This window comes from Ursus americanus, chromosome 1 (assembly GCF_024610735.1).
Source record: "Ursus americanus isolate L20-20 chromosome 1, mUrsAme1.1.p, whole genome shotgun sequence".
In the NCBI taxonomy this organism is placed as follows: domain Eukaryota; kingdom Metazoa; phylum Chordata; class Mammalia; order Carnivora; family Ursidae; genus Ursus; species Ursus americanus.
This window is the reverse complement of record NC_142127.1, coordinates 70,258,479-70,285,656: the sequence shown is the minus strand read 5'-3', so window position 1 is coordinate 70,285,656 and position 27,178 is coordinate 70,258,479. Positions and strand designations below refer to the sequence as shown.

Genomic DNA, 27,178 nt, shown 5'->3' with positions numbered 1-27,178 from the left:
TGCAGACGTGAGAACTGAAGTCAAATGGCATTATTCAGTCATAAATCTTATTCAGATTATCCTAACATATGCCTACCTCAATATTAGCAGTTTTGATCATCAATGTAAAAACAGAATTTTTAAATTCCCCCAGAACTTGTGATTATATCTGTAGATTTCTAGTAAACGGACACACAAGTTTGACAAATACCGGTCTGTGGACTATTAGGCAAATACCTAATAACCAAGTAGCAGTTCCTGTTTGGTTTTGCTTTTCTTAGAAAAGATTGGCGACATTTCTAAGGATATCTGCTGACGTTCTCTTCCTCAGTCTTGATCTGCTCTCTTGACAGTCAGTAAACCAATGCCCTCTGTTCTTATGTGAAAGGACTTTGTGTAATAGGAGTGGGTATAAGCCTAGACAGAAGTCAGTTAAGAAAATGGAATAGCTTAAATATTTTCATATAATACCAGGACTGACCTTCTCTTTTCCACTCCACCACGAACTCTTTGAGAAAGGAGCTAGGTCTTCTACCCCTTGAATTCCCAGTGTGTGATACTGTGCCCAGCACTTAGTAGAGACTAAGAAAAATGTTTGCTGAAAGAATGAATGAATGTTGGTAGAAGAAAGTACTTAGTGGTATGGAATGCATCGGGTGACATGCTCCAGTGTCTTGTTCCTGAATGCATATGACCCTTAGCTCATCAGTGCAATAAATTAGCTGGCCTGTAGAAAACTAGCCTCCGCTTGCCTCTGGTATGTTCTGGCCTAAAGAATCAGACCAGTTGCTTTCACTGCCTAATATAGTTAATATCTGGAAAGTGATGAAAATTTCCCCAGTTGGCATGTTTCCTCCGGTGTCTTTCCCTGTCCTCAGCTTGTCATTCTCGTGACTCAAGAAGCTATAATCTTTTCCTTATTCTCAGGAAGCATACAGACCACGGTCCGGAGTATGATATCATTTACATCATTCACCTTACTGTGTGTAGCTACAGTTAGAGAAGTGGAGGAGAGTGTGCACCCTGTTTGTCTTCTCGTTTGTTCTGTTTGCCTGACTCATTTTGATGATAGGCTACAGAGGTAAACTGTGTATTTGTTGGAGATAGCTTTTGATTCTTCAAGATCAAAGCATAACTGATCCTTTAAGAGTATTTCTTTGGTTAAATTATTGTTCATTTTTTCTCCAAGATAACTTTTCTCTAATTTAGCTTTTTTCAACCAACTTTCATATCTTGTACCAAAAAATCATTCTCCAGATAATGGGCCTTGGTTTCCGTCATGTGCTTCAGACATGTGATTGTAACATTTGTGGGAAAATGTTCTGCTTCGTTCAAGCCTTCAAACTGAAACAACTAAACAGAAAGGCTGGCTTTTCCCTTCTGAACAATTTCTTTGCAAACTTGTCTGATGTTCATTTCTTAGGTATGTGTATGTCTAACTCCTGGCAGTGAAGGTTGGAAAAGAAAATTTGGCAATACCAAAGATTAGATGCTTCATATGCTAACGTATTGTTTAAAATTGATCTAGCCAGAAGCAGCCAAATTCTTTATCACTCCTAACAAGCTGTGTGGCTGAGAGCAAATCAGTTGACTTTTCTGTACATTATGGAGTTTTTCATCTCAACAGTTAAACCTTGCCTTCCATTTCATTGTCTTCAAGCTTGTAAACTAAAATTAAGAAAAGATTTGGAATTTGGAAATATAAAATGCAGTAGAACTGTGAAAATATCAAACAGAAAAACAAGATGATCTAGAAAGAGGAACTAAATCTAAATAAATACTTATATCAAAGATTAATATTTTATCTCATAGTGTACAAAAATCAGATTATACTTTCATTAACACTTCGAGTAAAATTGCATAGTTGTGTTTGTTCCTATGTTCCTATCGAATGAAATGCTTTCAGTACCATAGTTTATGGTATTATTTTTCCTTATCTTATAAAAATGAATATGGTGCTAAGTGAAATAAGTCAAGCAGAGAATGACAATTATCATATGGTTTCACTCATTTATGGAACATAAGAACTAGGAAGATCGGTAGGAGAAGGAAGGGAAGAATGAAGGGGGGAGGTTAACAGGAGGGGGAATGAACCATGAGAGACTATGGACTCTGGGAAACAAACTGAGGGCTTCAGAGGGGAGCGGGTGGGGGACTGGGATAGGCCAGTGATGGGTATTAAGGAGGGCACGTACTGCATGGTGCACTGGGTCTTATATGCAAATAATGAATCATGGAACATTACATCAAAAACTAAGGGTATACTGTATGGTGACTAACATAACATAATAAAAAATTATTATAAAAAATGAATATGGTGTGCTTTGAAATAAAATCATGTAAATGAGGGAAAGCAACAAGGAAATTTTTATTAAAATTGTTTTCATATAAAAATTGAAAATAGAGGTGTGATGATGGCTCACCAAACAAAAAGAAAAACCTGGTGTTCTTACATATATCTATAGTAAAAAATGGTAGAAATCGCTCACACTGTTGTGTTTGAAATGTGTACATGTAAGTATATATACATTTGCACAGGTATACATGTAATCTATTCTACCAATTCTAGTAACAAAGTGTTTCAGGTTTTCAGTTATTTCAAAGAGCCATATGCCTTTATACTGACTACGTATTGAATAGATACTGTCTGCCTCCAAGTAGAAATATGCTCATCACACATAATTTAGAGGTATACCTCCAGGAAAATAGATGACTATCACTATACACTCACTTTTTGGAATAACAGGGAATCAGCCTGAATGGTAAATTGTTGCTTGGATTCAAGCCCACAGCAGGCTTCACCTCAAAGCAGAGACCAACTTGTATGGTTGGATGGGACTACTACCTCTAGTAGTACTTGGACAGCAAAATGATGAAAGCAGTAAAGGAATCTTTTTCCAGCATTAGGACGAGGTGATGTTGATGCTTGTGAGGTCTTCCTTGAAAGCAAGGACCATGTCTCTCTTGGATGTGTATTCCTAGGTATTACACAGTAACTACCGCATACTAGATTTAAAAAAAAAAAAATGTTGTGACCATTATATTTAAAAATGGTGCCTAAGGCACTGAGTTATGTTTCGAAAATCTGCCACATATATTCTGAGCTATTTCTTTGCTTGAATAGGGAGAAGATCCAATTTATCCGAACTGAAGGGACCCCAGGATTGGTGCGTCTTTCAAGTGATGCAGACCTTGTTATGTTGCTGAGGTATGGAACACCAATATTTGAAGTAGAAAGTCTTCTGTCATCAGATATTATGGGGCATTTTAGAAAATACTATGCCAATATTGGTAGCCTAAAAATGTCTCCATTGTTCTTAAAGACTTGTGGAATACTCATGTGGAAGATGTAGGAGGCTAGCTTAATGATAATTCGTTTCAGATTGCATTTCTTATTCTGAGTTCTGTTTGATTTTTTTTTTTTTTTTTTAACCCTGGTGATAAATGAGGTGGTATTGGAGAAGACAAAGGTTAGTAGAGGACAATGGATAGAATGTTCCACTTACAAAATGGAACACAAGGGCTTACTTATTTACTTACCCCTTTGGAGTAAAAGAGAGGTCATATTTATATTTTCTTTCAAGTTCTTTCCTCCAAATGTGCTTTGTCTTCTTTCTTTTTTCTTTTCTTTTCTTTCTTTTTTTTTTTTTTTCCTGATTTGACATGATTTTTTAAACTGATTTTGAGAGTTTAGGTTTAGGAAGTTAGATCAGAAAGTTGAAATTTGATCACTGGTACTCATTGCCAACTTGATAGACCTTCATAAAATTGACCAATTGTATTTTCTTTCCTGATGGTTAGGTCAGCTTTGGTTTTAAATTTTAGAGTAGTTTAGAAAGGAAACCGGCAAGTTTTCAAAAGATTTTTCATTTTTAATATCATCCCTCAAATGGAGGAAGCTGGAGTAAAATAATGCTTTGCTCTCCCAGTAGTTGGGACACCCACCACCGTAACCTCCAAAAAACTAAAAGGAAAGTCGTGCTGAGCCAGACCACACAACGTTTTATTTATCCCGGAGTGCGAACAATCTCATTCATGATATTCATGGCGGTCTTGACCCTAACCATTTCTAACTGCCTACATGATAGTTGCCATACTTGTAAAACTGAGGTCAAATAATTATTTTCCTTTACTGGATAGTTGGAGCATAATTCAAAGGGATATAATCACTTCCCATGGAGACTTTGCTTCACCTGATTCTGAACAAGACCTGTTGGGAGGCAGGGGTCACTTCTCAGTCTAAGGGGTGACCCTTGACTATGTTGTATTGAACGAGTTCTGAAAACAGAATATAGTGTGCTGTATGGTCGGGAAGACTGTTTCTCAGTTAATCTGTAGTATGATGTTTCTACCATAGTTTGGTTGGTAATAAAATAGTTTTGTTATAAAATGCTGGCTAGGATATGACCCTTTTGCTTCATTCTGGAAATCTAAGGTTTCTCATTTAAAGAATTATGCATTTGGAATTAATAAAAACAAAATGATTACAAAATAGAAATCATGATTATCATTTACCTAGTCTTAGTTAAATAATCTTTAGACAGTATAGTCATAAATATTTTAAGTTACAGTATAGCTTAGAATATTTGTACTTTGGTAAACACTGCAGTTTGCATGAGTTTCTATGTGTTATGTGGTTGAGTTTTAAAATATTTTAAAACTGGTATGTATATGTGTATATATATATAAATCAGTTTTATGTATGTATGTGTGTGTGTATATATGTGTGCGTGTATATATATGTGTGTGCATACACACACACACACACACATATACACATATAAAGAACAAGGCTACATTTTCCCCCATTTGGGGAAAAAGCATGTTCTCTGAAGTTAATGGGCCTTTGGAGAAGTGGGAGAAATTCATTTATCATATAATAGTTCTATAATTATTACATGCAAATGAGGTTATTAAGTTCTAGACTTATTTTATTTAGAGATCAAATGTATTTTTTAAATTTAATAATTGTACATGGTGACACAATGTATTACATGTAGATGCTTAATAAGTAATGATTAATAGTTATTGAAACATTATCAGATGTCCTCAGTTCTTTATTTTTTATTTTACTTTGGAGTTTGAGTCCTTTGAATCAGTGACTATAAACTCAAGCAATGGACTAGTTGCATACATAGTAAAAGACTTTGTGTCTATTTTTATACTTTGCCTATTTCTTTTCTTTTTCTTTTTTTCTTTTTTTTAGATTTTATTTACTTATGAGAGGGAGAGAGAAAAAGAGGGAGAGCGCGGGACGGGGGAGGAGAAGCAAAGGGAGTGGGACAAGTAGACTCTGTACTGGGCGCTGAGCCTGATGTGGGGCTCAATCTCAGGACCCTGAGATCATGACCTGAGCCAAAACCAGGGGTCAGATGCTTAAATGACTGAGCAACCCAGGCATCCCTATTTTTTGAAAAGAAAAATCACTCCTGGTACAAATGGACTTGATTCTCAGCAAGCTGCAATATTGAGATCCCACAGCTCTAGGAAATTATTCAGTTCAAAATAAGCCCATATAAGATTATTCTCCAAAATAGCTATTACATAACTCAAGAACTTTTAAATGACTTTGTTACATTTGTTATTGATTATTCTATTTCATATATTCTTTCATTAACTCCTGTAAAAAATGTAACTCTATCAGAGCTCATATATGAAATGATTGATATATTTGGCTATGTTAGAATTTTAAAATTTATATAATGAAAAACACATATAAAAGCATAAAGAAAGGTAACAAACCAGAAGAATATATGCACAACATATAAAACAAAGATATTATGAATACACGAAGAATGCTTTTAAATCTATTTAGAAGAAAAGAACCCCAAAGAAAAATGAATAAAGAGTATAAAAAGGCATTTCAAAGAAATTGAAGTAAGAATAGCCAGTAAACGTATGGAAAGATGCTAGCAATCATAAAATGCAATTTCCAATAATGAGATAGTAGTTCATAAAATTAGATTTGAAAAAATAAAAAAGTCGGATAATATCAAATGAGAAATAGGGACTCTCATACTGTCTGGACTTGGTGGGGTTGCAATTTCTACAATCTTTTCAGAGTACAATTTGACAATATCTTGTATAGTTGAAAAGGCATATGTGTTATGAATGAGCATTTCTGCTTTTAGATATATACCATATTTATACTAAAACTCTTTTGCCTATGCACGAGGCAATATATACAGGATCTTCATTGCACCTTTGTTGATAAAAGCACAAAGTTGGGAAAAAAGTATTTGTCAAAAGAGCTTCAAAACTACTGACATTTGGGGCTGGATACATGTTTGTTGCAGGGAGGTGTTCTGTGCATTGTAAGATGTATCAGGATCGTGGCTTCTACCCACTAGATACCAAAAACATACCCTCTCCCAATTATGACAACCAAAAATGTCCTCAGACATTCCCCAAAGTCCCCAAATGGTATGGGAGGAGGCAAAATTGCCTCAGCTGAGAGCCAGTTTTTATAACCCTTAGCAGTCCTTTCCTTAATCTCTGCAAGGATAAACTGTTGCCACTGTTTTCTGAATGTTTTCTAACAGGTTTCTAGATTTGGCCAAGTTTGAGGAAAACCTACTTCTACCTCTTAATTAAAAAACACAAGTCCTCCTCCTTTTATTGTTGTTTCAAATCTTGGTCAAGTATTCGTCAAGTGTCTTGTCCAGCGTCAAGACCTTAGTGCAATCAATAGTACTTTTATCATCTTATTTAATGAAAAGTCTGGGATTGTAAGATCTCACATCCCTGGTTATTATCTTTTAGGAGAGTGCTAGAAAGAGAATTTGCAATATAGAGAAGAACAAAGACACTGGATTGAATATGAATAATCTGAGATCAAAATCCTCACATTTAAAAAAAGTTTATAAAGCCAGAGTAAACAAGGGAGCTAACTATTGAGCAGTTGTCATTATTTAGGAGGTGTTTTGTATTATTTTGCTTTTAATTCTCCAGTTAAATCCCAAATTCTTTGAATGATGAGACTCTGTCATATATTTCTTAGGATGAAGATAAAGAACATGCTTTGTGTCTCTTAAATTATGGACTCTCAGTAAACATTGTGTGTTGTGTTTGAATCTTATTCTCAAAGCTAAAAACCCAGGTACTATGTTCAAGCAAACGTGTAAATTCGGACTCACATATTAAAGTGGCAAAATAGAAATCGGGTTGTCCAAAGTTGATAGGAAAACAGGCACATTACCACAGGTTCCACAAAAGCTGCAACAGACTGCTGTTCCTTCCAAGAATTAGCTACAGGAGAGAGGGGACGAGCGCTCCCTTCGGGATGTGAACTGGACCTCAGAGTGAGAAATCAACGGTCTCACTCATTTGGAAGCAAGACTTTTCCCCAGCGCTCTGGCTCAAGTGTGCATTTTGTTTCTTGTCTTTCCCCAGTTTATTTGAAGAAGAGATAATGTCTTACGTGCCTCCACATGCCTTACTTCACCCCAGCTACTGTCAGTCCCCACGTGGCTCCCCTGTGTCCTCTCCCCAGAACTCGCCAGGTAAGTCTACCTGCTATGCACAGGGAATCCTCTGAGAAGCTTACCCTCAAGCCAGACATTCTGTCCTTCATAAAGGACAGTGAGGGAATCCTTGGGTACATCTTTAGTGTGAGCAGAGGTACCCATTGTGTGGCACTTTGTGTGTCTTAGAAGTGGCTTGTTCCCATAGTAATTCATTTTGACAGGAAGATAATGACATTCCAGAATTAGAGACTAAATGTTAGCAGTATGATATACTCAGATGCAGGATTTACTTTTCATTATGTTACGCAGTGCCTGATGTATCTTGGAAAATATTAGGACACAGAATACCATGTTAGCTTTTGGATTAAAAAAGTTCTGGTTAAGACTGTAATAAAAAGAAATGTCTACTTTCAAGAAATAATATAGAATTAAAATTAGTTTAATGGATTTAGATAGGTTTTTCCTGCAGTAATAACTAACTGCATTAGATAGGAAGAGTAGAGACACATGGGCAGATAGAACATGTTGATAGATAAAACAAACTAAAATATTTAAGTTCAAATTCTTTTTGAAAGAAGTATGATATGAATGAAGGAGTGAATGGATGAATGGATGGATGGATGAATGATAGAAAATGCAGCTTAGGAAATGAGTGTTTTTAAAAGGAAAGTAGTTATAATGTTGACAGCACATCAGCTATATTTATTTTTATTATAGATGATGTATTGTTTATATTTTAATAGCTATCAGAATTTAAAACTATTTTAATAGAAATCCAAGTTCCCTATGTGTCACTGAAAGCTGCTCTATAGTCTTTGATACATGACATGTTTTCACAAATCCTATGATAATGAAGCTAAAGCCTAATTGAATACCACAAACAGGAAGAGGTCTATTAATTTGTTCTTTTAACACAGATTTATTGAGCATCCAACTATGAGCCAAGCACTGAATTAGACTCCAGTGCTACAAAGATGAATGATGCAGTCTCTGCCTTTGAAGGATTCACGGTGGGGCAATGAGTCAGCAAATGACTCTGTCAAGCCCTGTGGTCTGTAAGGAGAGGTATGGGAACACAGATATGGGAACAATTCTTCCTCCAAGACTGGCAGTGGGTGTTCGGGGCAAGATAAAGAGAACAGATATGGAGGGAGCCTTGAAGGATGATGAAGGCGGGCCAAAGGAAGAAGGGTGTTCTAGGTGAACGAGTAGCATAACCTAGGCCTCAGAAGCATGAAAGAAGTTTAGGGCCAATTAATAGCTACAAGTAAGAGCAAGTTCTCAAAGCTCAGGTTGGAAAGATAGGCTACGGCTGGTTGATCATTACTTACTTTGTAGTCCATATGGAGCCACTGAAAATTTACAAACAGAAGAACACCCTGTTTTACAAAGAACAGTTTGGTGGCAATATGGAGGAGGGATTAGAAGACGAGATAATGGAGTCAGAGAAACCACTTGGGAGCTGTTGCTAAAGGGCTGGACTAGAGGTGTTAGAGAAACAGGAACTAGTTCAAAGGACTCTTAGGATATAGAGACACCAGGACTTTGAGTCCAGGTAGAGAAGATTCTGAGGTCAAGGCAGATTCTGAGGTGGGCAGATGCCCACCACCTAGACTACTAGGCAAATGACAACACCAGTCACCAGGAAAGGAAAAAGATTGGACTGGAAAGGAGGGCTTGGATGAGTTTAGTTTTGGGCATGGTTTGTTGAGGCATCTCTGAGCCATCCAACTACAGATACCAAAGACAACTGGAAAAGACAATCATGGAGCACGGGAGAGGTTAGTGGCTTGGCATAGAGGGTTTGCTGGTGACAGTTGAAACCAAGGGCAGATTGGAGGAACCAGGGAGGACAAATCCATGGAAAGAAGAGAAAACAGAGGATGGTAACACGAGGAACTCCAGTATTTAAGGGATGGGCTGAGATAGAGTAGCAAATGAAACAGAGAGCCAATGGATTTTGGAAGAGAATTAGGAAAGTCTTTTCAGGGAAGGCAAGCTTCAAGGAGTAGAGAGTGGGCCACATCCTCAAAGCATTCAAGAAGGATGAGTCCTGAGAAGAGGCCATTGGATTTGAAAATCATGAAGTTATAAATGGCCTTTTTCAGAGCAGTTTCTATGAGATAAGAGATTATAAACTGGAATGTGACCAGTTGCAGAATGATATAGGATATAGAGTAGAAAAGCCAGAAGTGTAGAACATTCTTTTTATGAAGTATGGGGATGGAAAGAAGGGAAAATAGGACAGTACTTAGAAGGAGAAGACGGGTTAAGGAAGAGGTTTTAGGGTGGGGAAATTGTGTGTGTGCAGAGGTCAGAAGATGTGGGTGGAAGGAGACTAGTTTGTGGAAGCAGCAATCATACCACAGGCCCATGGGAAACAAGACACTGGAGAAGAAAGTGAAGGTCAACTTTGGAACAAAGTAGGGACATGTGTTTTAATGATCAGGATGAGAAGAAATAATATATGATGCTTTGGGTAAGTTTCAGGATGTAAGGGAAAATCGATGGAATTCAGAGCTAGCCTCAGCCTTTACCAACTGTGTGTGACTTTGGGCAGTTTACTTCCTTCCCTGAACTTGAATGTGCTTTTCTGTAAAATGGGAATAATAGCAATCACCTCCCCTGGGTACTTGGAAAACACCTTGCCTTGTGCCTGCAACACGATAAGGATCCAATAAGTGTTAACTTATCTCTTTCTTTCTTTCTTTCTTTCTTTCTTTCTTTCTTTCTTTCTTTCTTTCTTTCTTTCTTTCTTTCTTTCTTTCTTTCTTGAAATCTGATCCTGAGAAGTACAGTTTGCCGATGTTTAAACCATTAATAACCAAAAAATATGAATTCATTTCTCCCTGATTTGCAGAGCTGGCTGCCTAGGTATTTAATCTTTCTGACTGGTCTTTATCTTAGTTAGATCCTATGATGAAGTTCAAATGGGTTGTCCCTTTACCTGATGCTTTGTGGTTAAAGAAATGAAGCTGTGTGGATTATTGCTCATTTCGGTCAAGGCTCTCCTTCCGGGGCTTTTCTGCAGCCCATCCTCCCCAAGAAAAAGGTAGATCAACAGCTTCTGTCCCTTTCCGAGCCCTACAAAGGGCTAAACGTCCTTTGAGACTATATGAACATTCTACCTGGTAACTAATCATTTAGCATCACAAAGGTACATGAGTAATCCATCGGTAGTAGTAAAATACATTCTGGAAGCTCAGTTAGAGTCAAACGTTTTCCAAAGAGATGTAGAACCCAAATATATCTAAATTGCTAGCAGCGTTTGTGATGGTTTTAATTTTCAGGGAGAATCATCTCCATATTTTTGGCCTATTCAGTTTCAGGGGGCTTTATTTGATCTTGAAATTGGGATGAACTCCCTGATATCAATGGAAGTTACTGTAACTAATTCCACATGATCTTATAAGGCCAGGACTAGCCAGCCTCATTTACCCTGTGGAGTAATCTTCTGATTCTTTGAGTACAAAAGCATCTCCTCCTACCACTTTCCTGAAGTTTTTTTGTGAAGAACATTTCAGATGTTTTAAGGTGGTCTGTTCGTCCTTCTTGTGACTAGAATTTCATCCCTTTTATTGGTGTGAGCATAACATTGTGAAAATTATGACAATAACAAATTTGAATGATCTTTCAGAATGCCTCAGGATCTGGTAAATTTGCCATACTTTCCCTATTTGAGCACATTGACATGTCTTTTCAAGTGCAAGGAGAGAGGGGCTTTGGAAACTTTGACTTGCTGCTTTTTGCAGCTGTTAGAGTGCTCACCTAAAACTGGTCAAATTTTTGGAATGTGAAGGTTTGTTTTTCTAGGACCTTTATAATGCCAATCCCGACCTTAGCTATGCCAGAAGGGAAAAATCATTCCAAACACCGTATAGTTCATTATGCTAAATATGGGACCCAGAAGTTTATTTAAGGACCTTTTGTAACTCCACATTTCTAGGAATTTAAATGCAATAACACCTAATTTATCTAATATTATTGGAGATGTGCTCACATATGTGAATTTTCCATGTAACCAAAGCTATGACTAAGTCTCAGAGAATTTAACCCACCGTTTACTGAAACTGTTTCACAAATACATTATATCTCTCCCTGCTTCCCTATACGCAGTGCATTGAATATATTTCATGGTTTGGGGGATCATCATACAGAGCTGTTATTACTTGACTAAAACTGGACTATCTGGAAGGTAGGCTGGCACCAGGTCACACTCAACAAAATTAAACAGACCAGAGAGCACTGAAGAGCCATGTGGTTCTTTGCTGAAGGTTGTCTTGAGGGCATGGGATATGAGAGGGAATTATTTCTCCCACCACACAGTGAGACCCCTTAGGGCCCTCTTTTCCTCTCTCTCTCCCTTAAAATCAGCATCTTGGCTGCTGCTTTTCTCATCTCCTGCTCCTTTGTCTTTCTCTCTCTCTTTTCCTCCCTTCTTCCCACCCTTCCCCCATCTTGCCCACAGCCCCTGAAGAAGCCTTATGCAGCTGACCCTTGAATATTATGGGGGCTAAGGGTGCCGACCCCCTGTGAGGTAAAACAAACTCTGCATATAACTTTTACTCCCCCAAAACTTAACCACGAAGAGCCTACTGTTCCCAGGAAGCCTTACTCATAACGTAAACAGTCAATCAGCACGTGTTTGTATGTTACTCGTATTATGTACTGCATTCTTACAATAAGTAAGCTGTTAAGAAAATCATAAGGAAGAGAAGATGTGACGATTCTATACTGTATTTATCGAAAAAAAAAATCCTCATGTACGTGGACCCACGTAGTTCAAACTGTGTTGTTCAAGGTTCAGCTGTACTTAATTTTAGAAAAAGTGTTCCTTCTCTTCTCTTTGCTTGGCCCCACAAAGATGAAGTAGGAACCAAACAGTACAAATGAAGGACGGCCCCTGGGTGGGTGGAGATGGGGAAGTTGTAATTCCAGAGACTGAAAGAAAGCCAAATACTGTCTCTGTCACAATATATAGGTGGGGTTTTTTTGTTTTATTTTTTGTTTTATTGTTGTTAGTCTCCCTTTTCCCCCACCCCCAAGGCTGTCAGAGAATGCCTGTCACCGGCGTGCCTTTCAGTTTCCCCTTTTAATATATTTCTTCTGATTTGCAAGGTCTAAAAAAATCAGCTTATTAAGTTGGTTTTTAAAAATAGTGTGTAAATGAGGGGCTCCTGGGTGGCTCATTTGGTTAAGTGGCTGCCTTCAGCTCAGGGCGTGATCCCAGGGGCCTGGGATCGAGTTCTGCATCAGGCTCCCTGCTCAGCAGGGAGTTTGCTTCTCCCCCTTCTCCTCCCCCTATTCATGCTTGCTGTCTCTCTCTGTGTCAAATAAATAAATAAAAGCTTTAAAAAATATAAAAATAAATCATGTGTAAATGAAAGCATCAGCAAGCTCAAAACAATGACCTAGGGCTTTTCACTACTCTTAGAGAATAAAGCAAAAATGCAAGAACGTTAGTGCTTGTGCTTTGGGCCAGACATTTTGGAGGTGCTTTTTTTTCCACTTAATTTTCATTATTGAGCTATGTTCCAGAGGATGGAGTCTTCCAGAAATTATTGTAATGCTTGATGGTTTGTTCTCATTCACTAACAGGGAATTGTAAAAATAAATAAATAAATAAATAAATAAATAAATAAATAAATAAATAAATAACAAATTTTTTTAAAAAGTCATAGAGACTTTTTTTAGAAAGTCAACATGGAAAGAATGGGCGTCTGAGCCATCCCAGTAGAGAGGCCAGAGCCATGCTGGATTAGGCCAACTCCCTCCCATCCAGTGCAGAGCGAGCGCCAGTCCTCAAAGCCGTCTAAGACCCTGGTGGCACACTTGGAATCCAAAACACCCAGGCTTCCTAGTGATTTGATGCCAGAATATTTCTCCTATCACCTGAAGTATTTTGTCAGGTGGAAGTCTTTAGTTTGTATCTGATTATGCAATTTTGTAATGATAAATGGAAATAGTATCATACTAGTATCATACTTCAGGTCTGCCCGTCAATGATAAAGGAAAAAACCCTAATATCTGTTACTGAAATTTTTCCTACAAATAATTAACATAATGCTGACTACCTGTGAAGTCAGCCATTTATTCAATCACTTCCTAAATGTAACATTGACTTTTTTGTATCTGACTTCCTTTTTTTAAGACCATAAAGACCGTAAGTTACTCTCTCTATAGGAGTATTGTATCCTAGAACTTTACTTGCAGTTATGGTTCCCATACGATTCTATTAGCTCAATCTTCCAAGATCATTTTTTATTTCTAAAGTGGAAGTAACATCGTTCCTGCCCTGGAATTTCTTGGCAGGGCACCTGACTTGCATTAGAACTTGACAAGGGCCAACAGCATAATTTATTGTAATTTTTAAACCATGAAGTAATGTGTAAATGATTTTTTCATAATAGAACTATTAGCAAAAGACTTTTTGCATTTAACAATTTCTGTCTCCAGAGTTTCTGTAATTGAGTCTCTTCACCTAGAGCATAAATGGAGTCAGAACTAATTTTTATTAACTGTTCATATAGATATTGATGGAATGCATTATAGCACTTCCTATATCCTTTTAAACGTCTCAAATTATACAGCAATAGTATATGTGCTTTTTTTTTTTAAAAGCAATCAACTTTAGAATCATGTTTCTTTTGAGTCCTGAAAGATTTTCATTCAGTCTTTTGTTTTTCTTTTTCCTCTTCCCTATTAATGATCGCGCTCTTGAAAGCTGATTCATGACGGCTGCTTTCTGAGCTGTCTGGGTTTACTGGTTTACAGTTTCTCAGACTGCGGCACCAACAGCCTTATTCCGCCAGCCCTGAGTGGACCTGTGCTGCGCTGCCCGGCCCCTTAGCCATCCCAGAGTGCAGGCTTGTGTGAGATCACGATCCTTCACGTTGCAAATGATGCCTTTCAAATACACAGGAAGGTGCCTCTGTGTTGGTCTCTGGAGATTCCCCAGATGTTTCATTGGTTACATTTGACCTTACTGTAGGGAATAATGGTTCTCAACCTTGGCTACAAATTGGATTCATCTGGAGAGCTGCATAGAACACTTATGCCTGGGTCCTGCCCCACAGATTCAGACGTACTATGTCTTGGGTGTGGCCCAAACATTGGGATTTTTTAAAGCTTCTTAAGTGATTCCAATGTGCAGTCAGGATTGAGAACCAGAGTTTAAGAGGCTCTTCTGTATCCTAGAGCTTTTAAGGTCAAGTTTCTTTGTTTCCTTTATGACATAGATCTTAGATCTTTGGGTAAAAGATTCATAAACATGCAAACAGACCTCTGAACATATCACTGGTCGATAGCCAATTTTATTAAAATCCATTCTTAACACCCCAACACATTTCCCCGTGTCTTCAGTATTTCCCGTTCTACTGATGATGTCAGTTACAGCTGACACTTCTGCAAAGGCACCTCGCAAAGCTCCCTACCACACTAACTCATTTAATGCACAGGTGTGGCCCTCATCTCTCACCAGGAGTCCAGGACTGTGTTTTCAAGTGCCGTTGAAGGATATCCACCTGAACAGCTCTCGTCCCCAGCACAGTTGTATAAAGCTTCACATGCCCCTGTCCACCAGCATTTCCCACACTGCTTTTAGTGTCAGATAGACCTGGCTCAAATCCCAAAGCTACCGTTCCCTGGCATAGGACTTCAGTTTCCTTAGTTACGAAGTGGCGATGCTGGTGATGATAATAATGCCTGCTTCTTAAACTTGTGAGGATTTCCCAAGATCCTCTCTGGAAAAGTGCATGGTTCCGTCTACACAGCAGGCACTTCACAAATGACAGTTACTGTTACTGTCTAAAGCTTGATGTTACCATCACAGCTTCCTGTGTCTCTTCCTTACTTATTATCTGTTGGCAATCCTTATCTCACATTGTACATGTTTCTCTGAGTCACCACAGCCCCCTCAGGCCTCCAGGGCTGCAGTGACTCCTGGCCAGGTCCCCTCCCTCAAGACCCCTCCCCTCTTTCCCACCCTGAATCCACCCAACACTGAAAACCCTTGCCTTAAAAAACACCATGTGTGTGTTACTCCCTAGCTCAGGAACCTCTAAAGTCTTCCCACTGCTCACTGCATCCTGCCCAAACTCCTCAGCTAGGTTTTTCTAAAAAATTCCTCATGTAATTTGGCTCCAACCATCTGATTAAATTTCCCATTGACTCCTCAACACTCCCCTGTGCTCTGGTTAGTCTCCTTCATGCTTCTCCCAGCTCTTGCTGCCCTGCCCGGTATAGAATATAGATTCTCCTTGTTTACAAGGCCTGGCTCCCATAAAGCCTTCTCCTGATGGTCTTTTCCATCTTGATCTCTACTTATCCTCATTTGCTATTCTTTTCTGGAGCACTGATCCCAAGTGCAAAGACCGAGGGGGGCCAGGCAGTCGGTGTCATTGAGTGGTTGTGGCGCGTGCTTCCTGTAATGGAACAGCTGCCAACTGTGGCCCCAAGGAAAATGCAAGCTAGTTGTTGCAAGAGTTCCCAAGTAATTTCAAGAGAAAATCTGTTTTGTTTTGCTTTCTACTTGAAATCTCCTAATTTTTAAAAGTTGGATGTTAATTTAAAATCTTTAAAAACAATTGTATGCCAAGCAAAATAGATCATTAGGGCTGGGTACAGCCCCAAGGCTATATAGTTTTGTCCCCTATGCTTTCTTGTTTGTTCACCACCTAATTTAGGACTTAATTATTTATCTAATTGTTTGATATGTTTTATTTCTGTCTTCCTAACCGAAATATCTACTTCAGCAGTCGTACCTTACTCATTTTGAGCATATTTGCTGAACCTAACACAGTGTTAGCAATGAATAATAATCACTTGGTTGGCTCATTAAAGAAGTATTTAATGAGCTTGTATGGTATGTACTGCATAAGACTTCAGTTTTTGTTTTCCGGTTCCTTTCATTGCGTTGCGAAATATTTCGTGGAAATGTCCAGCGTTTTTGTCATGGCTCTGCGTCTCATTCCCTATTTTTCTGTCCCAGTTTGTTGGTTAGTCACCTTGTGGTACAAAGCTAGACTATTTTCTACAGAAAGAGGAACAAACCGTGTTACTTTTACATTTTATTAATGAAACTTACTATTGGATGACATATGAAACATCTTCAGGTAATCTGTGGGTGATCCTCGCACTTGGCACATATCAAGAGTGCAACAAATAGCAATATTATTGATTCTCTGTGCAGCCAGGAAGCATGTGACTCTGCAGCTATGCCTGAATTCTGTATTTATATCAAGATTGTCCTACCCTGCAATATAAAATGTATTTGATTATAAGTCTAAAATAATTCATGTAGTGCATATCTAAAAGACAGTTTCTACATTTTTCATAGGGCAAAGTCTGGAAACTTGCTGTCCTTGTTTTATATACCACATACTTTCACAATGTAACTTCCTGTCTAATTGCCATGATATCATCTCGGCAGCAGAGATAGTCCACCCTGAACAGTTACCATGAGACATGAGTAACTCTGTTTGACTCATATTAGTTTGGACTGAAAAGGGAAACATATTTGACACACACGGGCACCATTGTAACCATGCAAACAGGATTGTTATTCTCAGCCACGATGCCACACAGAAATATCTTCAGACTTCGGTTCAGCTCTGTTAGAACCTCCAACTTGGGGAGGTGAAGAGCGAAGGCCCTGAAATAATTGCCTCCTTTCACTTGTTGATTGTGGCCTCAGCCCCTGGCCGTATGTTGTCATGGTGATGTGATGAACATCAGGACATTGCACAAACCCAGACCCTTCTCTTTTTGTGGTTTGCCGTAGGTACTCAGCGTGCCAATGCCCGGGCTCCAGCCCCTTACAAGCGAGACTTTGAAGCCAAACTAAGGAACTTTTACAGGAAGTTAGAGACTAAAGGATACGGACAAGGCCCAGGGAAATTAAAGTAAGTCGAAATGATACAGACCTCGGGACTGGGTGATGGTGAGGGATGGGGTGCAGTTGGGAATGTAGGAAATTGAATGTGATTTGGGATCACAGCCTTTGTTTTAGTCGGTGTAATTATTTTGGCATGCGTCAATTACAGGATCATCTAAGACAAAGTTCTGGAATTAAGCACCATTTAGCTTTAAGGTTTTTAAACAAACCCCACGCTCCATGTAAACATATAGGCAAAATAAAAAGCTAATCTGTTTCTCCTGAAAAGTGCCTCTTTGTTCACTTACAGTGTACTGATTACAGAAAAGGCTGGCACAGTGTCCCCTACTGCATATCACTGTCTCCTGACCTGACCTGAGTGTAGGAACACTGCTCAGCTCTGTTTTGTTCTGTGAAATAAGCTTCACTTGTCCAAGGAAATATGTCATGACTGTTGTTTCTGCCTTTCTTTACCCACCTTTAAATGAGGAAATTTAAACATCATGTTGTTTGCCTAGAATTATTTTCATTCCCTACTTACCTTTACTTCCTTCAGCCCCACCTCCACCCCTGCCCCGTGTACCCACTAGAGATCACTATGCCCCCTGAGTGAGGGCAGAGGAGGAAGGGTCTGCGCTGCCACAGTGCCACGACGCCAGGTATCTGAGAGGAGGTCCAGGAGCCGTCCCCCTAGCTCCCCAGCTCACTGCCCCACAGAGAGGTCTGGCTTAGCACATACACAGACCCCAGTTCCCTCACCCCTCGACACACATCAGCCTGCCCAAATACATTACCTCTCTGACCTTTGCCTTTCTCACACTTAAGAAGGTCTTGAGGGGCACCTGGGTGGCTCAGTCAGTTAAGCGTCGGACTCTTGATTTCAGCTCAGGTCTTGATCTCGGGGTCATGAGTTCAAGCCCCACATTGAGCTCCATGCTTAGCATGGAGACTACTTAAAAAAAAAAAAAAAATGGTGGTCTTGAGCTCAGGCTTCCGTGTCCAGACTCCCTATCTTCTCCCTTTCATGACTGTTTTCTCTAAAGGCGAATTTTATCGACTTCAAGATGACTTTCATTATCATCATCACAAGTAGATTAATCGGCCACAAGTATCATTCATTTTTATCTGTCACTTGGGGAATCTCAGATTCACTTAATTTAAAAATTAAATTAAGCACAGGCATCAACGTGTTGGCTTTGGAGAACATGGAGAGTTTTTTTCCTCTCCTGGTTCTCACAGTCATCTCTCTGCATACTTAGTAATTGAATTCCTTGTCTAGGTGCATTCACGCTGAAAACATTACCTCATAGGGTTGTCCTTCCTTTACTAAACAAAAGTTTCGTGTTTGTATTGTTTTCTAATCATCTTCCTTCTGGGGTAAATTGATTTGACTGTTCAGAAAGAACTCAGGAGTTGTTTTTATATGTTGTAGGCTGAGTGCTCTGCTTACCAACAATTCGCTTATATAATTTTTACTTTTACTGTGAAGAGTTCAAGACAAATGCGCATTATTGCAGCTAGCAATGTATTAAGTCACTCCCCTTTCCCCTAGTTAACTATGGTAAATGAAAAAGGAATCAAAAGTGCCCAGTTCTAGAAAGATAAGAATTAGGAAATAATCTGTTTTTCACATTGTCTTTTTATGGACAGGTTAATTATCAGAAGAGATCACTTACTAGAAGATGCTTTTAATCAGATCATGGGCTACTCCAGAAAAGACTTGCAGAGAAATAAGCTGTACGTCACATTTGTCGGGGAGGAAGGGTGAGTAGAACAGAGAAGTGTGTGGAACACGGGCTGCGGCTGCAGAGGGATGTGTCACCACACGGTCGCCGTGGCTGCCTGAGACAGGAAACCCGCTGGCAGGAAATGCCATTCTCAGACATTTAAACCTCTCGGCTTTTTTTTCTTTTCTTTTCTTTTTTTTTTTTTTAAGGCTTTCTCTGGTTTTTAAATCATTTGACATAGAAATTCTTTGGTAAATACTCATAACTATAGATCATTTTTGAGAGCAAGAGGTTGGTTTGGTTTCTTCTGGTTACATCTCTGTCTTAAAGGGAAAAAGTGGGGCCTCGAGGGAAAAAACAAGAATTGATTTCTCATGTCTGTGATCGTGTTATCTGCATGGGGTGTTAAGTAGAACGCGCTTCACCTGTAAAATAAATAAGCTCAGTTTCGGAATCACGAATTAGAATTCTGCTCTTCTGCCAGGAGGCTTCCACAGCCGTAATTCCTGGGCCTTGGTTCTGTTTCTCTGTTGCCAGTTTTTCTCTTTTTCGGGGGGACAGCAACACACATACCAAAATATTGACCTGCCGTAAACAAGCGTCTGTGGCCTTCTGTGGCTTTTCCATGAGTGTGCTCATAGAGATAAGGGTTAAGAAATGTAGGAGTGAAGCCTCCTACACCCTGTTTATTGCATCCAAAGAAACAGGGCAGTTGCTATACAATGCTTCAGAAGGTGGCAGCTCTCATCTCGTCCCCTTCCTCCTTCCTCATTTCAGGTCTAAGTTTCTAGTCTCAGCACCTTCTACAATGTAACCCAGCCATCACTAGAGCGAATTTATAAAGTACACAGGATGCCTGAACTGTGGTTGTCTTCTTGACTCTGTTGATTTGGGTCATTTTACAGCTACCCTTCTCAGTGCTGCCCAGGAGTAAAGTGTATTAGATTACAGACTTATAGGAGTAATATCTATTAAATTCAGCCATTCAACACATGGTTAATTTGGAGACTCCAAGGTATAAAGTAATTTGCATGTGCTAATGGAACTAGATAACAGCAAAATCAGGATTCAAATCTAGGCCTTTCATCTAGGACTCTTGGACCAGCACTGGATAGAGGCAAAATTGCTGAACTCTGGTCTATCAGAATTTTTTCCTACCCGTGGATCTTTTCACTATTCCAGCTGACTGATAACACCTGCTTTTGTCACATATTCTGTTCATAGTCTCCCAGCTATGACTAGCTTCAAGTAAAATATTATATGGGAAAACAATACTAGGGTGACAATATTTGGGCAGAAGCTTGCTTGAGACTTGTTTTCATTACCGAAGGGCATTAATGGACTTTTAGCTTATGCTAGTTGGCTTAAGATGCAGGTGTACAATTGAAAATGAAGGCAGATGTTTTAAGCCTAATCATAGGTGTGCATGGAATTCCAAATATTTCCTTACATAACCAGCCTCATTTGGATGAGAATACTTTTCCTCCCCCAGAACTCCAGCTGCCTACCTTTTTTTTGGACTTACAGTTTGTTGAGATCTCAGAGATGTAGGCAAGAGTCTTTGGAGGACCTGGTAGTTAAGTTTGAGTAGAGCGGATGCTTCTCATGCTTGATCATCCTGAAGTAGTCGCCCTATGATCTGCACTGGTGGCATCTCTTCCTAGGCTGAGTGTGGCTTGATACCTCTATCTGATCGCCACCAATGTCCAAATGTTTCCTGTTTCCATCACCTGTCTCCCAGCTGTAACCTCAGAGGGAAAACAAGAGGGGGGCACTTTGAATTGTGACCTCAGCTATCAGAAACAACCATAATCAAGCCCCTCTGTGTATGGCCTGTAGAAGCTGGAGTAATAGGGCCAAGTAAAATTCTGGTCTTATAGCATTATCATGTCAATACCATACATAGAGATTATTAGATATAGACTTCCTTCATTTTGCTACTAAGAGAATATCTCAGTATTGCTACTGAGAATACATAATGCTGTTTTGAAAGAATAAAATAGCACTCTTGCTAAAAAAATAGAAACCTTAAAACAACATAAAATTAAGAAGTTATTTTAGATTTTGCCACCTTCTCAAACACATTGATTCAATTTCATTAAAATGAAAGATCATGACTTTCTTTCTGGATTATAATAAATATCCAAAGTGAAAATCTACCTACATTTTTCTATAGAACTATAAATGTGGAGCTGGAAGTTTTCTGTCGCTTTCTCTTCATTAATTTTAATGCTCACAAAATGTGTCATTTTGTAAGTTCTTTATGTCTAGCCCTAATAATAGGTATTTAAAAATATTAACACTCAGTGGCTAGATCTTGGTTTCTAACATCATTCTTTAATAAAAGGGACTAGGACTCCTTGGAGAAAAGGCTGATTCTAAGATGAAGCAGGGAATATGTGAGACGGAGCTTGAAGTGTCTTGTAGTGTCAGAATGTAAAGAAGTGCTCAAAATTTCCACAATAATGGGGTTATGTCAGAGAGACTCAAGAGCCAACTGAAAGATCTCCCAACTGGAATTATCTGAGCAACAAAATAAATAAATTGGGATTGGATTATAACCCAAAGTATAAAATAAATATCTGTACTGATATAAATATGTGATTGGATAGATAGATAGATGATAGATAGATAGATAGATAGATAGATAGATAGATAGATAGATAGAGTAGATCAGTCTCCTGTGTGGAAGATTTCAGTAATTCATCATCATTCCTCACTCCTTAATTGTGGGTTACACATAATGACTTTCTTCCAATAGTACAGTTGGGGAAGGGGAAAAAGAAGTAAGTCCAGAATGGACATGCCTGACAGACACTCAGCCAGGTGATCAAGGTTAAAATCAACAGTGATAGATCATGCTAATAGTATGGGCCCTTCATATGATGGGATGAGGTCATCAAAAACAAGGAAAGTCGGAGAAACTGGCACAGCCAGAAGCCCGAGGAAACATGACAATTAAATGTGAATAAGGTATTTTGGACGAGATTCTGTTACAGAAAAGGGGCATTAAGTAAAAACTAAGGAAATCTGAATAAAGTATGCATTTCAGTTAATAGTAATGTCTCAATATCTGTTAACTGATTTTAACTAATGTACTATACTAATGTAAGATGTTAATAAGAAGGAAACAGAGTATGAGATATGTGAGAAGTCTCCATATTATCTTTGCAACTTTTCTGTAAATAAAAAAAACTATATTAAAATGAAATATTTACTAAAAGAAAGCATCTAGTCAGGATTTGGGGAGATTTAGGAAATGTTTCCCTGAACTTTTCTTATTTCCTTATTGTGTGATGAGTGGGTGCCCCCAAGGTAATTTTGGGTATGTGTGTACTTCCTTCTGCACTTGAGGTCAGTAGAGTTATTTGTATATAGAAACAGTTAATTTTGTGGGAAGTCCAAATTAGGGGCAGTGGTGTATCTGTAGAGTAGTATTTTGTGTTGCTAATGTCAAGTTTATGTTATCTATGAGGGAATAATATTTTGCAATTCTTATTGTTACCGTCTCAATGATTTTATTTCCTTTCCGTCATAATCAGGGTCTTTATTTACAATAGAGAAGTTAGGGCATAAAGAGAAAGGGATTTATTTTTAAGAAAATTGCCTCTGGTCCACTCCAAGAAAGTATGAATTAACAGATGCACAGGGAGACTTCAGCTGTGCTGTAGGCTGTCTCGTTGCATAGGTCTAAAAACACACATGTAGATTGTTCTGAAGTGAAAGAGCAGAATCAAGAGAAATTATGGAAAAATTTATAGTCGGAAATTTACAGGATGACTACAAATCCATGTGAGGTAAAATTAATCTCAGAATATTGGTGATAGATATTTTCACTTTTTAAAATATAAATAGAGTTGTAGAGCCTATTACTGGAAGTGTATTAGTTGACAAGTAATTACTATTCTTTGCTAAAATAGTGCTTCATGTTATGCTTGGCTTTTTACAAAAAGTAGACAGTTTCTAAGCAAACTACTGTGATTTAATTTGGTCAGAACTGGAGGTTTTGTTTTAGTCATTACATTTTCCACCCAAGTTAATTTGGTTATCTGCCCTTGCAAAGTGGGGAGGATGGCAGGTCAGCAGTGGCAGAATGGCTGGAAACTGAGTCATCTTGACAAAATGTGGTGGGAAATTGCATGCTGTGGTTGCCTCTCTCTCTCTGGGGCTTCTGTCTGCCTGGAAATTGCTTCTTTAGGAAGGAGGCCAGTAGAGCACTGCATATTCTCCAGCATATTATTTTCTTCTGAATTAGAAGCCCTAGCAACTAAAGCTTATGTGATATCAAAAGTTAGCTAGGTAGACTGTCGTGTTCTGATAAGGTGTCCTGGGCCATTAACTTCTTAGTGCCCCAAACAGTGAGGAAATAATGGCCTGGATAAAGAAAGGATGTTTACACTGTGATTGCTTCGCCTCTTTGTTTTCCTCCACGGCCAGATCTGTAAAAGGCACCTTTCTTTAAGAAAGAATGAGTGCATTATATGTAAAGTGCCATCTATTGGCATCAATCATCTGTCTTGCAAAACCACACTTCGACTAGGGAGGGGTTGTGTGCAAGCAGTTTTCATTCAGGGGTTTAAGAACAGACGAGCTCCTTCTGTGATATTCTCCTGAGACAGGCAACTGAAAGTAAGTAGGAGGATGAGATCTGAAACGGTTTGCCTGCATCTCTGCTTATAAAATAACCAGCAGTTCTTACATACGACTGGTCTAATCCTTGCTAGAAGTTGTTTGGGGTCCTGAGCTTGACCATTTATTCCTCGGAAGTCTGTAAAGCTTCATGTTAAACTTTATGGTGCTGCTTGTTTTCTTTCAAAAAGAGGCATTTGCAGGATAAACTCAATAACCCAAACCTTGCTCAAAGGTGCTTCTGTATCTAGACTTTGGCTTGACATCACCAGGTAAACCTTTGTTTGTCATATTAATTGCTTGCAAAATTCTTTATTCCCCCAGCAGGCCTTCTTAAGTGCCTCGAGAACTAATGCCTTGCTGCTGGAAATATCCGAGGCTGCGTCAGAGGATGAGTAGGTAGGCCCTGTGTGCCTGACCAACTATTAAGGAAGCAAAGTTTTTTCTGTCTTCCGGAAACTTGTAGGAAACGATGATATGACTTCCCAGTGCCTTCATCTCCTTTCCTTCAATAGTCTACTTCTGTTGGAATACTTTGTGTTCAGTAATTTTTAGTTGAAAATAAAGAACAGGAGAATACAACGATAAAATTATTTTAACAAGTACTGGGTACTGCTGACAACTGGGGTGCTCGTGGCCCAGCAACGTGATGGTGCTTAAAACGCTTTATCAGCACTTCATGGGCTCAGAATGACACTGCCACCCGAAAGACATCTGTGCTTATTCCAGAATGCCCTCAGATGCAGCTGTCGTGTGTCTACACACCCGTTGTCCAGAGTTTCTGTACTTCCGTGCCAAGCCTTTCGCTGTGGAACCAACCGAACTGGCAAAACAGGAATGTAACAAACGATCCCCGTGATCTGAGTCAGATTAACTATTTATATGGAAGAGGGTCATAAGACATTATTATAGGAAGCACATGCACGAGGTACCCTGCCAGGACATGTCTTCCTGAAGCAGGTGGACATATGTAATTTGTAATCTGCAACCTCTCAGATATGCACTCCAAGCTTTGGATTATAATCAAATCACACTTTAAAAATGATCTTGGCTTTACACTGGCTATGTCAGTGCTTCTAGAGTTAAAAAAAAAAAAAAAACCAACAACCAGCAGATAAAAACCTGACCAGTTACAGAAGATCCATTTTCCTCCTCGAGGAACTATTATTAGCTTTGTTCTCTCTTGGGGAAAGAAATGAGTTTTACTTTTCAGTTTAACACTTCAGGGAACATTCATCTTACCTTTAGTCAGAATCAGCTCTTATTAAAATCAAAGAACAAGTGGGTGAGATCCATCTTTGTTGTTTTAAAAACTTCACCATATTGGAAGATAGGAAACCCGGAAAGGACAAGACCAGGCTTTCTAAGTATAACGCACCTGAGTGAATCCTGACATTGTGTGCAAATTGAGTTGTCTTTTAGGGATTGACCTGACCTATTAATGTCATTGAATCAATATAGCACCTGAAGGCCGACTTGTGCAAAATTATTCTCTCTGCTAGATGTCAAAGAACAATGTAAGTTATGTTGATTTTCTTTAGAGAGCATCAGAGGATTCCACTCATGGATTCAACAGCAGATGTTTAGCCCCTATGGTGTATTGGGCTAAAATACTTGGGATACAAAAATGAGAAAGACACAGTCCCTGTCCTCAGTATGGTTACAGCCTAGATGTGCCAATAGCGGAGGCAGATGCCTACACAGATTATTATAACACACTCTGATAAGTGCAGTATTATGAAAACACTGAGAATTGAAGCTCAGAGAAAACCTGCTATTTCTAACTGAATGCCACAGTTTAATTTTAAGCAGCTAAAAACCCATTTATGTATACCAGTTGTCTCTTTGTAAGAAAACTGACTCATAAAACTGGCTCATGTTTCAGCTGTCTGTGACCCTTATCTGTCGTGTGCTTTAATTGTGTCTGAAAGCCCCTGCAGGCCAGGGACCACTGCAGACCAGAGCTCACTCACAGTCTCATACTTAGTAGTTGTGACCATTCTTAAGTTTGCATATGCCCCAGGATATTGTAGTCATTGTATTGCCTTGAAGGGATCTTCACGAAAGAGGAGGATTTATAGTAAGCCAGGTATCTTAATAAAGTAGCATTTTCTTCCTGCTTCCTTCTATCTTACTTTGGAAAACTTTTTCTGTGAAAGGCCAGATAGGAAATATTTTAGGCTTTGCAGGCCATACATTTCCTGTTGTACTTCCTCAGTTCTGCCACTAGAGCAGGAAAGTAGCCACAGACAACATGTCAACAAATGGGCATGGCTTCATTTCAATAAAACTTTATTTACAAAGCCAGGGCCTGGGCCACATTTGCCCCACAGGCCATAGTTTGCTGACCCCTGCTTTATAAGCAACATTTTTAACAGTCTTGGTAACATTTAAAATGTACTGACCAGTAGGCTGTAAGGAGTAATGAGCATTAAACGTAGGGTCAGGAAACCTGTGTCAAGGTCTAGAGTCTCCCCTGCAGCTTTCCTTTAATCCAGGTCAGTGACTTCCTTCAGTCTCAGTCTTCTCTTCAGTAAAATAAGGGGATGGACAAAATGACTTATAAGATGCCTTTAACTGGCATTCTCTATTTCTAGAAAGACACAGGAGTCTCCTGATGAAATTCACCATAAATAGGAAATTTGGAGAGATGTTTTGTATCCACAGGGATCTAAGTAGACTGGAACGTGGACAACGTTTCACAAAGTGAACCTTAGTAGGAAGAATTATAAAGTCTAGTACTTAGGTTCTAAAAAGATACAGACATGCAGACAGGCTGGGAGAGTCTTGGGGTGAAGCAGCACAGAGAAAGGTTTGAGCTGATGACTAGCTCATTATGAGTCAACAAAGTGGCTGCCCCACAAGGCAAGGTAGCTTTAAGCTGCATTAGTTGAGAAGAGTGCCCAGGAAGAGAAGACAAAGGCTCTTTCTAAGCTCTGTGCTGGCAAAACCGCACCTGAACTGTTGTGATCAGTATAGACACCACCCTTTAGATCAGACTTTGACACCCTGGAGAGTGTCCAGAGCAGAGGGCCAAGGTGGCAAGGGAATTCCCAGCCCTTCCTTGAGAGGAGATTGAAAGACTCGAAAGACGTGGCAATGTTTAGGCATGGGGGAGGGTGCAGAGACCAGGGATACCGACACTGCTTAACTTTGAGTTCGTATAGAAAATTACTTTTCGAAAAATTGTATATCTTTACATCTAGATTAGTACTCAAAATATAATAGGCACTCAAATATTTGTGGAAAGAACACCTCTAAGTATGTGAAGAACGTTCAAGTGGAAGAAATATTCTACTTGTTCTTGGTGGCGTCAGTGGCCGGAAGTGGGACTGTGGGAGGAAGCCACAGGCGACTGCCTTGTTCTCAGCATGCAGAGGGTAGCCTGCATCCTTGTGCCTGGGAAGCAGCCCCCCGTGCTGCTTCGGGAGTCCCTGGGGTAGTCTTAGCATCATCTCACCAAGGCGGGTGGTCACCTGGTAGCCACAGTGATATTCAGCTGC

General features: G+C 39.2%; 1 protein-coding gene and 1 long non-coding RNA gene across 5 annotated transcripts in view; one reads left to right on the top strand and one right to left on the bottom strand.

Annotated features, from left to right (window-relative positions):
• The window catches only part of HECW2 (HECT, C2 and WW domain containing E3 ubiquitin protein ligase 2), a 225,524-nt gene that overhangs the window by 164,929 nt on the left and 33,417 nt on the right, over positions 1-27,178 (top strand). For all 4 annotated transcript variants that reach the window (XM_045806374.2, XM_045806373.2, XM_045806375.2 and 1 more), the window contains 4 exons: positions 3,104-3,187; positions 7,372-7,481; positions 17,227-17,347; positions 18,970-19,083. In XM_045806374.2, the coding sequence (XP_045662330.2) occupies positions 3,104-3,187; positions 7,372-7,481; positions 17,227-17,347; positions 18,970-19,083 (429 nt within the window). The remainder of the gene's footprint in view (positions 1-3,103; positions 3,188-7,371; positions 7,482-17,226; positions 17,348-18,969; positions 19,084-27,178) is intronic.
• LOC148110787 (uncharacterized) lies at positions 16,562-19,117 on the bottom strand. Its single transcript, XR_015724559.1, has 3 exons — positions 18,996-19,117; positions 18,114-18,271; positions 16,562-16,698 (listed from the first exon to the last, which is right to left on the bottom strand). It is a non-coding gene; the product is annotated as an uncharacterized LOC148110787 (long non-coding RNA).